This window comes from Acipenser ruthenus, chromosome 1 (assembly GCF_902713425.1).
Source record: "Acipenser ruthenus chromosome 1, fAciRut3.2 maternal haplotype, whole genome shotgun sequence".
In the NCBI taxonomy this organism is placed as follows: domain Eukaryota; kingdom Metazoa; phylum Chordata; class Actinopteri; order Acipenseriformes; family Acipenseridae; genus Acipenser; species Acipenser ruthenus.
This window is the reverse complement of record NC_081189.1, coordinates 80280531-80296886: the sequence shown is the minus strand read 5'-3', so window position 1 is coordinate 80296886 and position 16356 is coordinate 80280531. Positions and strand designations below refer to the sequence as shown.

At 37.9% G+C, this 16356-nt stretch overlaps 1 protein-coding gene across 3 annotated transcripts in view; it reads right to left on the bottom strand.

Moving 5' to 3' along the window:
- The window catches only part of egf (epidermal growth factor), a 56309-nt gene that overhangs the window by 18031 nt on the left and 21922 nt on the right, over positions 1 to 16356 (bottom strand). For all 3 annotated transcript variants that reach the window (XM_059030633.1, XM_034035830.3, XM_034035831.3), the window contains 7 exons: positions 10383 to 10505; positions 7169 to 7291; positions 6810 to 6935; positions 6006 to 6142; positions 3821 to 3969; positions 1704 to 1808; positions 99 to 322 (listed from right to left, as the gene is read on the bottom strand). In XM_059030633.1, coding sequence (XP_058886616.1) covers positions 99 to 322; positions 1704 to 1808; positions 3821 to 3969; positions 6006 to 6142; positions 6810 to 6935; positions 7169 to 7291; positions 10383 to 10505 — 987 coding nt within the window. The remainder of the gene's footprint in view (positions 1 to 98; positions 323 to 1703; positions 1809 to 3820; positions 3970 to 6005; positions 6143 to 6809; positions 6936 to 7168; positions 7292 to 10382; positions 10506 to 16356) is intronic.

Genomic DNA, 16356 nt, shown 5'->3' with positions numbered 1-16356 from the left:
TGCAAACCTCTTTGCCACAGGCACTTTGGAATTTTTTTTTTTTTTTATCAAACACAGAACCAGTAAATAGCTGACAAGAACAATGCCAAAAGCCTCACCTACTTCGTTCTGTGTCAGGATCCGTCGGTTGGAGCCATCCAGATCTGCCACTTCGATGACTGATCGCTTGGCATCACACCAGTACAGCTTGTCTGCCAGGTAGTCTATGGTGATTCCACTCGGTGAAACAAGGGTGGTGTTGGCAATAACCAGTCGGACGTCACCTTCCAAGGAAGAGCTTTCTATACAAGGCTTTTCACCCCAGTCCGTCCAGAACAGCTTCCTTCAAATAAAATGAAGTCAAGGTGAATTACACACTGCACCATAAAAATTTTAATATAAACCAATCTTACTATATGGCTTTTTTATGCAACAAAATCAGCCACAGGTTCCTTTTATTTTAGATATAAAAATCATAGCAATAATGCTTCTAGCGGATAGTCTGCCAATGGGCTTACACTGAAAAATGCTTTTCTCACACAGCACAAAAGCCTCATCTGTCCTATCAAGTCTTTATGTGAGTGAAAGTATTTGTTATAAGCACCATAGTATACATATCTGAGGAAGGCATTAGCCTCAATATGTACCTGCTTAACGTTTTACCTCAGAATTTACAATTGAGTATTTGAACATGGATAACTGACATAATTTGGTATTCATTTAAAAAGACAACAAACTACTATGTGGTGTAGCCTAGTTAAAGACAACTAGGAGACATGTTTGTGTAACTTCATGGAACTCTGCTATTCTTCAAATATAATATTACAGAGTTCAAATTAATGATAACTTTTATTTGTTTTCAACCTTGGGAAGAGAAGAAACAAGAAACACTGAACTGAACAATTGTGTTACCTTATTTCTATTACATAAAGGTATTTATTATTACCTGGGACCTGGGCTTTTAGCTGCTATGCTCTCTTTTTGTGGAATTTGTGTTACTATTTGGAATATCAGCCTATTTTAATATTTTAAGTCCAGGCTTACTACCCACCCGTGTGAACAAATATCACAAAGTTTGGCATTATCTGGTCATTATCTCTTTATGATTTTTACTGTAACAGATGCTGTAAATTTAATTTTACGGTATTTTTTCTTTCTATCTCTGACAGATGGTCTGAGGAATGATTTAGGTCCTCTTGCACTGAGTCACTACTTTTCTGCTCTAAACACTCTTAACATGGCATGGCCTGGCACCAAGCAGGTGTCTGCAGAGGTGCAATCTTACATCCATCCAGCAGGTGGCACTAATAATGACAAACTTTGCTTGCTTTGAGCAATTGACCCAAGTAAAAGATTAGACCAGCATTATTGCTAAACAGGACTGACAGATTTGAAGTGAAAATTAGTTTGAGGTCACAGTTTATATTAAAGTGTAATAAAAACAGTGCAGATTTGGCACTTGAAGTTGTTTCGATCTTCACATCAGATAATCTTTTCCATCTGCACGAGAAAATGAAATCATGCCATGGACTCAGTAGCTACCACTGTGTGCAGTGAGGTCCAAGTCTACATCATGATTCTAAGTGAATGCCCCTTCTATATGTTATAGTCCCAACTCTTCTTTGATGATGTGTTCATTTAACCCAAATAAATACTGCATTTCCCCTCAGCAAATACCTACAGCTAAAAAGTTGAAATGTAATGAGAAAGGTACAAGGTCTTACTTTGCCAGTGGGTGCACAGCTATTCCTCTTGGCTTGTTAACACCCTCACTGATGATCACTTCTCTGTGAACACCATTTAGGTCACTTCTTTCAATTCTGGACAGCCTGAATAAAGCATTTAGCAACAATTAACAACAAACGTGTTTATAATGTACACATTTCTATAGCAGCACTAATACCATTAACTCTAGGCCCATATATAGAGAGTATGACCACTTTGGGGAAAAAAATACAAATGGTCTTCAAGACTCCTGTAGAGAATTATTCAATTCCAAATATATATTTTGTTTCTTGTTCTTTTTTATATATGCATACACTATTGTTTTCTAAAATTGACAATTGAAGAGGCTACCTACTATTTTGAAGGTTCTATGATCTTTCTGTATTTTTACTCAAATACGTTGCATGCATAATACAAATGTGTTCCATGCTTTCTTGGACATAACATAGTGTAATGAAATTTCAGCTCATTGAATTGAATGGAAAGGCAAGGGCGGGACAACCCGATCTGGTAACCCCACAGTTCAAATATGAGCATATTACCATGCAACTAAAGAGCAAGCTCTGCCAGAGTATTATTATGTGAGTATTACTACCCATCAGCCACTAGGAGGAGTTCCATTACAATAGTGATGTCATAATCTGGTGATGTAATAAATAATTTGTTAGCAAAATTCACCTGGTTTCGTATTAGGAAGGAAACCATACTGTTACCTCCAATAGTCTAAAGGTCTTGAGGTATGTTATTCACAAGGATAACCATTACACTTGTTTTGTAACATGTTTTTTTAATACACAGTAATTTGGTATTTGTATTAATTGCCAGACATTTGAAAATGATTATTATGCATGCCATGCTATTTAATTGAAGACATCAAAGTAGATTTAGTTCAAAACATGTGCTCTGTCATATACAAGGTATGTATTTGTATGGCTCCATGCTTCGAAACGCTCTGCCCCTATTTCGGTTTGTATATGTGACACATAACAGAGACTAGAAATGAGTTGCAATGAAAGCTCTGGCACCTGAGTTGCCCTGCCTGCTCATTATGGTCTTTATCTTTAAAATGTTAGAGCATCCTTAATTTGAATGGTAATACCTATAACTGGGTTTATAAAGTGTGCTACACCTTGTTATTTCTTCAATATTACAGTATGAAATAATGATGTAAATACCCGAGTTAGACTGAGGCAGGACAGGATTAAGATTGCAATTCTTGAGCAGAGCATGATGTTAATATAATTCTCGCTCTCCAATCCTGACACTCCAAATTATCCTTAGTCTAGACATTTAATCTGTATTTATCTATGGTGATTCATGTAATACTGAGGTTTAATATAAATGTTCATCTGAGATAGATTTATGACACAATTTACAGGTGGGCAGCAGATGCCCTTACTATATATTTTGTTATCTGAATCTCCTAGATTTCAATTACAACATAATTATATAGTGCTGAGTTTAACTGCAGTATAAATAAACTTATTTTACCTGCTCTGTACTTATAATTTACAGTCAAGTGGGAACTGTTACTAAAACTGCATCAGATATGCAGTACTGTAGTTTAGTTATATATTTACATATTTAAGAAATAACACGTCATGATGTTCAAATAAGGTCCAATATCCATACACATGTGCCAAGGCCAAATGCCATTAAACAGCTTAGGTGTGTGGATGTTTGACCATATTTGAACACCCTGGATTTGCACTTACAAAAGGTCACCCCTCGCTCACTAGTCTGTAATTCCAAGCAGTGCTGCTATGGTAATATTTCTGAACATATAATAATAATAATAATAATAATAATAATAATAATAATAATAATAATAATAATAATAGTTAGAGGGTTAACAAGGATGATTTGTTAGTGTTACTATTTTTCTGTACTTCACATAATGTAGCCATTCCAAGCATGTATTTGATAAAAACCAAAAATAATAATGTATTTGTGTGACTTGGAGAAAAGGTTTTACAAGTAAATTGGTTCTCCAGCTCATTGAATCTTCCACATCTCTACCCAGGAAGACTTACCCTCGGTCAGTCCAGTACAGTTTATGGTTAATCCAGTCCACAGCTAGCCCTTCTCTTCCACATCTCTACCCAGGAAGACTTACCCTCGGTCAGTCCAGTACAGTTTACGGTTAATCCAGTCTACAGCTAGCCCTTCAGGATAATCCAGGTCTTCACGCAGCAGCACCTCACGTTCACTCCCGTCCAGGTTAGCTCTTTCCAGCCACTTCAGACCTGTGTGCGCAAAATAAACCTGGAATACAAAACCAGCTAAGCTTCACTGAAGAGGCTGTTGCTCATCATTAAGGGTTAACACATGTGCTGTTAAATACAGTGACAATATGGGAGCACTCAGTAGCAGAATGAGTCTTAACAACAGTGCTATGGTGGAAAGACTGCGTTTCAGTTAGGCAAATTGCCACTTATGACGAGAAACCATAGCTATGCATCAGCGTGCATGTAGTGAGATAGTTTACAAACAAGTGTTTGTTCTGAGTATAGCATGGAGATAGAAATGTCTTTTTTAAAAATGGCAAGATAGGTTCTAGTAGTATTATGACTTTGTTGTTGGTCCAGTTGAGCAATATGCCAGATGAAGTAACTCAGTCTGATGCAAATCTTAGGTAGATAATTCTTGTGTTTCGGACTTCATAGTGTGCTTCTTCTCATTTGTATTTTGATGTTCCATCACTGGGATTGGCTATGTTCAAACTGAAAGGGTTACTTGTATTAAAGGGTTAAATGTAATACGGTTCATAGGTGCACTGCTATATAGCTATCTAATCCACTTAGTATTGAAAATAGCATGCACAGACTGATGCTAACTCCTGTGTATAAGCAAGAGAGCTTGAGGCATTCAAGCACTGCATCAGCGGGTCAGCCTTAAAAGTCTAGTTCATGGAACTGAACATACATAAAATGCATCATTGAAAATGTAATCATTTTCAAAGCCTCAGTGTTTGTTTGTGTGAGTATATAGTATTATTTCTGAGAATTAAAAAAAAGAATAACAAAAACAAACCTAATAAACTATAATACAATAATAAGAACAGTATCTTTATTTACTGCTTATTCTTTTGAATTGCTTAATATTGTATTGTTTTTTCAAATATAGTTTTGGAGTTTCATGTACATATTTGTTTACGTTTCAAATGTGTTAAGGGATGTTCTTTCTTAAGGAGGTCAGTGAATCACCATTGGGATAAGCACCAGCACAATTAATATACGCTGCTGTTTATATTATCAAAATAGATCCAATGGCTTGGTTTACACCCTTAAAAAAACTAAAAGCAAAGCAAAGTGTAATAAAGAATAGTGAAAGCATAGGTAAGCACTGTGAAGCCCAGAAAGGTATGGTAAAACTTATTAAAAAACACAGCAATCCATTGTAAACCAATTTATAGTATAACCATGGAAAAGGATGGTAAAAAAAAAAAAATTACCATGCATAGTGTTGTAAGATAGCTTCATGTTAGTACCCGATAAATGCTTAGAGGTGAAATCAGTACTACCAAAAGCGTGAGATTTATTTTTATTCTTACATGTTAACCAATCCAATGTCTCTTTCACTCTTTCAAGTTGTTTATGTTTCAGTTTTAGAACATAAGAACATAAGAGAATTTACAAACCAGAGGAGGCAATTTCAGGCATCAGTGCTCGTCTGGTTCCAAGTAGCTGGTTGATTTCAAAACTTGGTCAAGTCAGGTCTTAAAGTAGCCTAATAATTCAGCCTCAATAACATGGCTGTCTAAGTCTGTCTCCAACCAATTTTTAACTGCCCTCTGGTCTTGGTTTCTGCAGTTAATGTATTGGATAGGTTTAACTTTGATCTGGGGTTGCTCTTGTTGGACTCTCTCCAAGACTACAATGTCCTTTTGGTAATGTGGTGATCAGAATTGAACACAATATTCTGAGTGCAGTCTCACCAGTGCATATCATTAAGATGGAATATTCTCCTTTGAACAACAAATATCAGTTAATAAAATACCGGAGTGCTTTGAAAGTATGACCAAGTAGTAACACATAGTTCAGCCAGTGGTTTGTGAGTGTTGTGGCTTTGTTTGTCGGACATGGCCTGCATTCAAATAAAGAAATTGGAAAAGTGTTTAAAATGTTTCCCAATTGCAGTATATAAGCAAAACAGTTCTAATAGATTTTTTTTTTTATGTTCATATTATTTAGTGATTTTAACTGAGCCTTTTGTATCAAGATAACTTTTTTTAAATAAGATTATTTAAAGTAATTTGTCCTCACTGCACTTTCCAATCCAATGATTATAAAATACCTTACCTTACTTTGAACAGGGTCATAGTCCAAAGCTAAGACTCTCCCCATCTGCTTATCTAGTAGACTGTGGTAAGCTGTGCCATCAAAATTGATGCGCCGAATGTCTTGGATATTTGCAAAAAGCAAATAAGGTCTGGGACCTGGTAAAACCAATGTAAAACTGCACTTAATTACTGTAAATTAAAACATGAAGATTTATAGATACATCCATACAAATAACATCATTTTTTAATTAACTGAAAAAAATACAATTTGTTTTTTCACTGAGATGTCCTTGGGTTTACAGAAAAAAAAACCTTTGCAAAACAATTCATTACAAAATAAATGCATTCTTCTAAAATGATTTAAAAAAAAAAAAAGTAAAATACCTCTACTGAAAAATATCATAAAATGTTATTTTAAAAAAATCTTAAAGCTCTTTTTATTACATGGGAATCAAATTCTAATTCCTTTGATTGCTTTCAAACGTCATCATTTGTAGTTTTCTAGCTTAGTCAGTGTGGTAGTGTGTGACAGTGTAATTCATTATTCATTCAAGTTATACCTGATACAACTGGACCCTGGGCATTTCTCTTGCTGCTTGGTTTTGTTAGACCTGATATTTAGAGTCAGTTGGTGGCTTTATTTAGCCACCTGTAGGTAAAGAAAGATTATATACTTTCACTCTTTCACAGACAGGACATTAAGACACAATCTAGTTTCAGCAACAGAAGACACCAACAAACTTCCCAAATTTCAGGAATTGGTGCCATGCACATCCAATCATTGCATTAAACTCATCTTGCATTACTGGTACTAAAAGCCTACCTGTTGCACTACAATGCTTCCCATCTGGTTTCAGTCGATAGCCTGGCATGCACTTGCATTCCCACTTCACTGGACTCAAAGCCACACAGACCTGGCTACAGCCTCCATTATCTGGTGCAGTGCAACCTTAAGGACAAGATATATTCTTCCATTAACATACCTAGTGTATTAATGAGGAGAATCCGTGGGTAAATCAAGATTGATAATCAGACCTTGTACAACGACCGAGGATCAATTAATTGTGCATAAATGTTTACAGAATGTGAAATGTTACATAGTAAATAAGCCCTGTATTGCCCTTTCGTTTTGCTCAGACAGTTCACTTAACATGTATGTGAGTGTTTGTTATATGATTTTACCTGTGCATGTTCTTCCATCTGGTCTTAACACCGATCCTTCTGGACACACACACACGGGTCCTATAGCTGTCTGGACACAACTATGGCTGCATTCAGTGTAGTTCTTCAAGCATGGGACAATCTCTAAGAGTGTAAAATCAAAAACGATTAACCTTTTTGTCTTAAAACACATTTCCTTAGCATTAAAGTTACATGTATTTCTCTAAATATGTATTTTACAGTTATTCAGCACAGTCAAGCAGGCTGACTATCATGTGCAAATGGCCATCATATCCAGACACAGTATGCTATATTCATCAAGCTCTTTTAACTAAAATGCAAATTGAACATTCTCGTTCAACAAAAAAGAAACTGTTTATCCAACAAAACTAGAAACATACAAATAAGGGTGTAATGATTCATCATCAAATGATCATTTATGCATCATACAAGCAGTCTATCAGACTCATCACATGTAAAGTGATACATATCGCATTGCAACCTACATATCACAATACTTATCGTATCATGATATTTATTGTATTGTTACATCCTTACAAACTAAACAACCCAGACACGCTTTATATCATCAGAATAACATTGGACTAGATACAGTAGTTATATTGGTAATTGTAAAAAAAAAAAAAAGCCACATATTTATAATAAAATTATAAATTTGTGTCCAATGATATTACAATGATGTTTCACTAAATCATATTATGCATCATCAATGTATAATATTGATATTATATCAAATAATCCTTGAACTATACTTTATTGTATGTTATTTTAAAAAACACAAAAACAAAAAAAGAGCCCTGTCAAAGAAAGTGTTGTAAAATCAGTGATTTGGTAACATTTATCATAATTTTGAAAGAGTTGGTTTTAATGAGTTATAACCAAAAACAAAGTGATTGGTGGTTAATCTGTCATTCACAAGCTTGTATGTTTAGCCAGCAAAATGACCAAAGCATAAAACAAGTTACTCAAACTAGAATCCCAACAGTTATTTTTGAGGTGGCTGGTTGATCTCTCCTTACACCATTTTATCTTCCTGACTAACCTGAGTACATTTGTATAAGCATTTAGGAATTATCTGTTAGACCTTGACATTTCACTAAACTGCTCAGTAGTGCAAAGCTGCTGACTGAATTTGTTGCTTCTTATCCGTGACACATCCTTTTAATCCTACTGTAGCTGTTGGGTTCTCAACATACAAATCCATTAATGCATTAAAGGGATGTACCATATTTTGCCTACATCCAGAAGGGAGAAGGGAACCTGTGGAAACTGACTGGTTTTTCTTACCAAGAAAACTAGTCACTCCCACTCATGCACTGAATAACATGTGCAGTCTATGGCAAGTCAAATTATGATTTAGAGATACCTCAAATTAATTTATAGATATCTCAAAATATTTGAAGATATTTCTAAATCATTTCCAGATATCTCAACATATTTGAAGATATTGCTACATAATTTCCAGATATCTTTAAATGAGATATTTAAAATGCATTTTCAGATATCTTTAAATCATTTTACGATCTCAAAATGTTTTTGAGATATCATTAAATCCTTTTCGGATATCTCTAAATCATTTAGAGATATCTCTAAATAACTTCCTGTTCATTTCGAGATACCTTGAATAACTTCCTGTTCATTTCGAGATACCTTGAATAACTTCCTGTTCATTTAGAGGTTCCTGTTCATTTCGAGAAGACAGGAAGTCCACTCAAAACATAAAGTATTTTCACAGGAAGTAATTTAGAGATATCTTGAAATGACTTCCTGTTCATTTTGAGATATCTCTAGAGATATCTCTAAATGTAGCAATCTCGGGTGGGGAAATAAGGTGCTGGCCAACATCTGCCTGCATTCTGCAATCTCTAGCAACCTCCAGTTGTCCCGAGTGAATCTTAGTTCTAATAAGCGTTCCTGTTGGTTGCTCTCCTGGATGGAGGAATATCGTTCTCTGTGTGCCAGCTGTTGCTGATATTGGCAGCGAGCTGTTGATCTTAATACGCTGTTCTTCCAGTGCTAATGCCAAGCTTCGTAGTACCTGGTCATGACACCAAGTGAAGCGACCGAGCTCAGAGCCACCTTACATCCTGTAACAATGTGCTTCAGGGTAGTCTGTGATGAACACAAAGGGCATGCAGGGTTCTCTCCTACCCACACATTCAGGTTCTGCAGTGATGGAAGAACATCATATGTGGACCTGATTAAGAAACTGATCCTCTTCTGTTCCATTGTCCACTTGTCCGCCAGCCAATCTTATGCTGTCCCACATTCTCCCATCTCATCCATACTCCCTGTTTAGCCTGGGGTACCGCCTTGACACACCTTATCTTATTTTCCTGCTTTTGCACTTCAGTAACTACCAACTTCCTCCTTTCATTTAGAGCTGCTTTGTTGACAGACTTTTCAAGTTTCTTATTTCTGTACTTTCACAAATATTATCACACAGTGAGCTCAAATGTAGAGCTAACAATTGTGCCATGACAGATTCAGAATGACAAGAGGACAATGCAAAATAATTAAAATCTATAAAATACATTTTAATGAGGTAAACAAGGTGTATCATAGAACTCTTCAGATAGATTTCATCAACTTCAACTGTTTTTCAATGCTGGATACTAAAAAATAAAAACAAATTCAAAATAAAAACATGAGTACATTGTTAAGCTTTGTGAAATTCCCATAGTAAATCTGCTGTCAACAGAAACATTGACAACATGTAGCAGATGGCTCAAGTGAGCAACCCATGTTCTTAGGCTGCAGAAAATATTGCATTTCACCACCAGTCTATGGAGTGGTATTATCCTGTTGCAAACTGTTAACGTCACTAAGCGTTGACAAAAAGGGCACAACAGTAAATTGCCTTGTGGACTAACAGCAGTTAAAAAATGCAGTAAAAAAATAGACCCAGTGAAACACAACTGTATTATTGAAGTTGGCTTGAGGGAACTGTATCTATTTAGCATAGAACAAAGAAGGATTAGGGAGGACTTGATTGCAGTGAGTTGACAAAGTTAACCCTTTCCAGTACTTTGAGCAGATTATAATAGGAGTTGACAAAGTTAACCCTTTCCAGTACTTTGAGCATTGCACAGAAACCAGGACCAGAGGATACAGTTGGAAATTAAGTGAAGACAGAATCAGGACAAAGGAAAGATCTCCTCTCATTCTTATGTTCCTATGTTCTGATTTTACAGATATTTATTAGGCTTCTTACCGTGACAGGTTTTCATGTCAGAAAGAAGAGCGAAACCTCCAGGACAGGTACAGAAATAGGAGCCTGGGATGTTTTCACAGCCTAAAGTACAGCCATGGTTCCAGAAAGCACATTCGTTCACATCTGAAAAAATGATAATGGTACAAAGACTAGTATTGTCAAAGCCATATTTTGTACGTTTCTACCTCAAAGTTGGCAGTACAGAAATATATATCTGTCTCTACTGGTTTTGCACAACACAGATATGATTGTGATAATTTTGACTCCAGTTCTGTGAATCAACACAAGCAATAATTCCTCATTTTATTTTATTTTATTTGTTCTTTACTATTTTCCTTGTTCCTTGTGATGGGGGTGTACACCCCTGAGTGGAAAGCTTGTATGTTATGTCCTTTTGAGGCTTCCATAACCAGCAGACATACACTTGGGTTGGTTTAGAGTCAAAATGGCTACCAGTTTCCAAACAATTAGGGACAGGTGGAAATTGTTAATAATGAGGAGCTGAGCTATTTAAACACCCACTGTTCTGGGAGAGAGCCAGTAGATTGGATTGTGCTGTAAGGTGAAGGCTAAAGCATTGGCAAGGACAACTTAAAGATACTCCTGACAAATTAACTTTGAACTGTGGTTGTGACACTTGTATGATGCCTGAAGGTATAAATAGAAAGGAATAGCAGATCATAGAAATAAATGAGTGTACTTGCCACGACATCCAAAGCCTAAAAGTACCTCCACTGTTTGTTTTCAATAAACATACTGAAACGGGGGGAAGTTGGCTCTTTTGAGCAAAAACTATATGTATATATATATATATATATATATATATATATATATATATATATATATATATATATATATATTGTAACACAGCAGGGAGGGGGTTAATATCCTCCCTGCAGAAAATATGTGCGTATGCACATTTTGGTTAATTGTTTTATTATTTTGCTAATTGTTTATTGTTTAATTATCACCCGCACCTGATATATATTGTAAATTAATGCCAGGTGCAGGGTATTTAAGACGTGCAGCTTGTCTGTACGGGGCTGCTGAGTAGAAGGAGGCAGATAGTGTGCTCTGTCTCCGAGCAGTCGTTAAGTGCTGTGTGAAACCGGTGTGTTTTGTGTGACAGGTAAACGGCTTAGCCGTCCTGCGAGTGAGTCAGGGATTTCCTGTGTAGTTAGCGCTCCAACCGGAGCTAGCTGTTTATTTTTGTTTGTGTTCTGTTTATTAAAAATCGCGCAATCGCGCTTTAAAAACCCCATTTCTGGTGTCCTGGGTCTGCTTTCAAAGGGGCAACGAACGACCGTGAGTGCCGGCCGGTTACATATGGTGGCAGCGTGTGTGGGCGCCCCTACGACCCAAAAAGAAATGGAAAGCCTAGAAGAGTTGATCGCCAGGATCAACAAAAACACGGCGGAGCAAGAAGCAAACAACCGCCAACTACAGGAGGAGATTGAGAGGCAAAAAGAGGAGCTGGGGTGGCCCCCGTTAGAAATAAAAGAACGGGAGCCGACAGAATTGGAGCTGCTGCTCCAAAAGTGGGAGCAGGCAGAAGAGACGGTGCCGGCGAGAGAAGCCCCGGTATCGCCTGCACCAGAGGAGCTGCTGCAGGGAGAACAGGAGGAAGAGACCGTCCCGGAGCCAGAGGAGGTGAGCACCGCACCTCCACCACAGCTCCAGCCCACAACCACGGAAGAGGATCCGGCGCTGGTCAGTGCGGTCCCTTGCCCCTTGTGAGTGTGAGTGTGAGTGTGTGAGTGTAAGTGAGTGTGTGAGTGTGTGAGTGTGAGTGTGAGTGTGTAAGTGTGAGTGTGAGTGTGAGAGTGTGTGAGTGTGAGTGTGGGTGTGAGTGTGAGTGTGAGAGTGTGTGAGTGTGGGTGTGAGTGTGTGAGTGTTTAAGTGTGAGTGTGAGTGTGAGTGTGAGTGTGAGAGTGTGTGGGTGTGAGTGTGAGAGTGTGAGAGAGTGTGAGTGAGTGTGTGAGTGTGAGTGTGAGTGTGAGAGTGTGTGAGTGTGAGTGTGAGTGAGTGTGAGTGTGTGAGTGTGAGTGTGAGTGTGTGAGTGTGAGTGTGAGTGAGTGTGAGTGTGTGAGTGTGAGTGTGTGAGTGTGTGAGTGTGAGTGTGAGTGTGAGAGTTTGTGACTGTGAGTGTGAGTGTGAGAGTGTGTGAGTGTGAGTGTGGGTGTGAGTGTGTGAGTGTGTGAGTGTGAGTGTGTGAGTGTGTGAGTGTGGGTGTGAGTGTGAGTGTGTGAGTGTGAGTGTGTGAGTGTGTGAGTGTGAGAGTGTGTGAGTGTGGGTGTGAGTGTGAGTGAGAGTGTGTGAGAGAGTGTGAGTGAGTGTGTGAGTGTGAGTGTGAGTGTGAGAGTGTGTGAGTGTGAGTGTGTGAGTGTGAGTGTGTGAGTGTGAGTGTGTGAGTGTGAGTGAGTGTGGGTGTGAGTGTGAGTGTGTGAGTGTGAAAGTGTGGGTGTGAGTGTGAGAGTGTGAGGGTGTGAGTGTGAGTGTGAGAGTGTGTGAGTGTGTGAGTGTGTGAGTGTGTGAGTGTGAGTGTGTGAGTGTGAGTGTGAGCGTGAGCAGAGAATATTATTTGTTATTGAATTGCTGATAAATGAACACCTTGGAAAAGGTATTTGGATTATGACTTTGGATTTTGATTTGGTTTTGCTGACGAGGGAACAGGCTTAGCCTGCCTTGTTATTAGATAGGGAAAGCATCTGTTTAGATAGGACCCAAGATTGGGTTAGGTTGTGTTTTCTTTATTTTTCTTTTATTATTGTAAATAATAAACACACGGTATGGCGTTTTTTCGCATCCTGGTTATTGTGTGTTTATTTAAAGAAGGAAAACCTGTGACAAGAATGCAATTCATCACAATATCTACTTTAGCCCTAATAAGGGAATCATTAAATGATTTAAAACTGTGAAAACAAAATGGATTAAACACCAAAGGCTGTTCTAGAACCCAAAAGGGGTCCAAGGAAAACTCCAAGCCCTCAGCACACTCTTGTAAAACAGAGAAAGACACTTCAAATTAACTTGGTCAATATCCAGTAATAACAGATTAAAATCAAAACCAAGCCCCCCAACCTTACATAAGAAAGACATCGCCGGTCCTCTCCAAGGCAACTGTACCGAAGAATAAAACAATTTTTGCAAAGTTTGTAACCTAAAAGCACCTGTCCTGCACTCAATATTCATTAATCCTTGCCCATCCTCATCTAATGGCAGATACAGCACACACTGCTTTAACCAATAGCATCCGTTCCAAAAAAACTCCAAAAACATGGATTGGATCTGTATGAACAAAGTTTTTGGAGGCTCCACACATTAACTTATGCCAAAGACTGGAGGCAACTACATTATTTACCACTAAGACTCTGCCTATGAAGGACATTTGAGGAAGAAGCCACCTCCACCTCTGTAAGCGTCTTTCCATATACTTTCCAGAACCCCTTCCCAATTTAGCTGTTCCAATTTCTTGTTGCCCATAAAAAAACCAAACTATTTAATACCTTTTTGACTCCACTGCAGTCCATCAGGTAATATCAAAGATGTGCACCTTTTTCTTCTCCAATATGAACAGCATCCCAATTTACTCGTGCAGATGAAACCTTTTCAAATACTTTCTGAGTCTCCATTAAAACATTTATGTCTTCTTGGTCATTTATGAACACTATTATACCATCAGCATAGGCGGACAGCTCTATTGACTGGTTACAGTTTGGAATATATAAAGCCGTCAAAACACTTATTAACTTATTAAACAATGGTTCAATTGATAAGGAATATAACATGTCAGATAGAGGGCATCCTTGCCTAATTCCTCTATGGACTTTAAAAGGTGTAGTAAGTTCTCCATTTATTTAAAGCAGACTGAAAACGTTACAGTAGAGCAATCTTATTTTACTAATAAATTCAGAATTATAACCAAAAGCAACGAGGACCTTCCACAAATAATGGTGGTCTGCTCTGTCAAATGCCTTTTCCTGGTCTAACAAAAATAGACCATTACTAAAGTCAAACAATTTTGAGGCCGCCAATATGTCCCTTACTAAAAAATATTATCGAAAATAGGTTATGATTGGGGTGCACAACATTCTCAATCACCGCACTTAGTCTGTTGGCCAGGGCTCTAGAAAGGATTCTATACTCAGAGCACAACAGCGACACAGGCCTCCATTTTTTTTTATATTACAAAGATCACCTTTCTTTGGGTGGAGCACGATAACAGCCCTCCTGCAGCTTAGAGGCAGCTCTCCTTGCTCAAAACTCTCTTCAAAAACTTCAGAAAGATCATATTTCAACAGTTCCCAAAAACTTTAAAAAAATTATATAGGCAACCCATTGATTCCAGGAGCTTTGCCCTGTTGAAGCCTCTGTAGGGCGTCAGTGAGTTCTTCAACAGACAGGGCACTCCCTAGCACTTTGTTAGCCTCCTCAGTCAGACACGTCAAGTCCTGCAGGAAACCCTGCACCTCCTTGGGCTCAACCTCAGCCTCCGCCGCAAACAAGCCTGAGTTGAACTGGACAGCTCCACTCCATCCGGCCTAATTAGACAGTGCGTTGCCTTTCTTTGGCTATTTTTATTTATCCAGACCAAACTTTTCCCACATCCCACCACTGCCTAATATTTGAAAATGAATCTTTACCAGCCCTCCATTTTTTCCAAAAACATTTAACGAAGTGTAAATCATTCAACAAGTTAGTATTGAATTTTCAATAGGAACGACTGCGTGTAACAGAGGTAAATAAAACAGAAAGACACAAGGTTGTGATCAGAAAAAGTAGCAGGGAAATGTTACATTGTTTCATCAAATTTAAATGTTCTTTAAGAACATAAATTCGATCTAATCTAGCCATAGAAATGTTACTCTTTCTGTACTTGACCCAAGTATAATGCCTTTTATTAGGATGCTCATTTTTCCACACATTAACTAAATCAAACTTCTTTATCATTACTGCTAAATCTCTTGCAGACTTACAGTGTGGCAGTGTGGCTCAGGGTGGTTCCTATCCTCATTACAATTAGCAGTGCAATTAAAATCTCCTGCTAGAAACAAAACCTCTTCATAAGTACATTTTACTAGAATCTGGTCTGAAGTTTTCAAGAATTCCAACCTCTCTTTTCCATCATTGGGAACATAAGCATTAATAAAAAACCAAGAGTTTCCTTCTATTATAGCATTTATTTTAAGCAGACACCCTTTTACCACTTCTGTAATATCAACTGATTCAGGTTTAAAATTCTCCTTAAACAAAACTGCCACCCCAATTACTTTCCCAGTTGCTAACATGCACTCCTCTATGGGAACAAAACCTTCTGTAACTATTTTGACTCCATGCTTACGTGTCAATCTTTCAAGGGGGAACCCCCCCCCCCCCCCCCCCCACTTAAGCCGGCCATACTGGCCGCAAAAGTTTAGAAACGTTTTCTAGATTACTTAACAAACAAACATATATTATATAACATATATTATATAGACAATAACAAACACATATAAAAAGAAAGAAAAAAACGAAACACCTACTGACCCACGCTACCTCACACACTCCACTCTCCCACCATGCACCACACTAGACAGAACAGGTAGATAGATTGACAGATAGATAGATAGATAGATAGATAGATAGATAGATAGATAGATAGATAGATAGATGTCTTCCTATTTGGGGTAACAGGATTTACCTGCCTCGAGTTTGATAGGGAATGTAATGGTGTAGTTAGTACTCTGAAACAGAGATTTGAACAGAGGTTTTGCTTTCTTTTCTACTGCTGTTTCACCGATGATTTGTACATATGGAAAAAAGCTGTTAAGCTTCTGAAGGCTTTTCCACTGTTATTTGTATGACTTGGTGTAACAGGACGAGATCTGTGCTGGCTCTCTGATGCATGCATGAGCCTGCAGGAGGAGCTTGGGAGCCCTGAAGGGTCCGCCTGTCAATCATGGCAGTGAGACAGAGGGGTTGGGTGAGGGCTCTC